At 43.9% G+C, this 962-nt stretch overlaps 1 protein-coding gene across 1 annotated transcript in view; it reads right to left on the reverse strand.

Moving 5' to 3' along the window:
- Positions 1-239: 239 nt before the first annotated feature.
- LOC107468196 (protein kinase PINOID-like) overlaps positions 240-962 on the reverse strand; it is a 2,007-nt gene continuing 1,284 nt past the window's right edge. Inside the window, 1 exon segment of the mRNA XM_016087454.3 lies at positions 240-962. Within this exon segment, the coding sequence (XP_015942940.1) occupies positions 415-962 (548 nt within the window). The 3' untranslated portion in view covers positions 240-414.

Genomic DNA, 962 nt, shown 5'->3' on the forward strand with positions numbered 1-962 from the left:
TTTTTCCTATATATATTAATAAAATTTTTGAAAAGGAACAATTCACTGACTATATATGATACATAAATTACTTTTATATAATAAAAAAATTTATATAAAATTTGATTCTTATATATCAAAATTTTTAGATCGTCCCTGCTGCTTACTCGTCGCCCTACTATCCATATTTACGCATGTACATACGATCAAATCATAAACAGAATAAGGTAAATAAGTATTTCAAATATAAATTCTATCTTTTTTTTAAAGAAATATATATATAAAAAGGCAAGATACAAAAAGGAAAAAAAAAAGAAAGACAGCTTGAATATACACATACGTCACCCCGCCAGCTATAAAACCTGAGGGGTCACCGACTTAACACGTGGCGCAAAACTCGGCCATCATCGGAATATTTTCTCTCACTCTCCTCTTTCAAAAGCAATCAAACGACGCCGTTGTTTGCAACTGCTTATTACTCATTATGGTGTTGTGACCTTTAGTAGTAGTAGAGAACAACGAAGAAGGCATCGTTTTTTGCCTCCTGAGATAGGGAATCTCCGGCGGAGTGAGCATCCTGATGAGCGCCAGGTTGATCCCGCCGAAGAAGGGGTGTTTTTTGACGTCAGCAGCGCCCCGCCTGGACCCGAGTCTTCGAGTGGGGTCCTTGTGGAGCAAGCCACTTATGAGGTCCCGGGCGTGGTGCTCAAGCGTGCTACAGGGCGTGGCTGTGGGAAACGCCAACGGCTTCTTTATGATGTTGTGCAGTGTCACATCGTTGGATGGACCAGCAAACGGCGTACGACCATACACGAGCTCGTATACGAATATCCCGAAAGACCACCAGTCAACGGCATTTCCGTGGGAGTTTCCGGAGGCAACCTCTGGCGACACGTACTCGTGAGTTCCGACGAAGGAGCAGGAGCGTGCTCCGACGGGCTCCGCCACGAAGAGGCGCTTTGGGTTGAGCGTCTGAACTTTCC

The sequence above is a fragment of the Arachis duranensis genome, chromosome 10 (genome assembly GCF_000817695.3).
Source record: "Arachis duranensis cultivar V14167 chromosome 10, aradu.V14167.gnm2.J7QH, whole genome shotgun sequence".
Classification (NCBI taxonomy): domain Eukaryota; kingdom Viridiplantae; phylum Streptophyta; class Magnoliopsida; order Fabales; family Fabaceae; genus Arachis; species Arachis duranensis.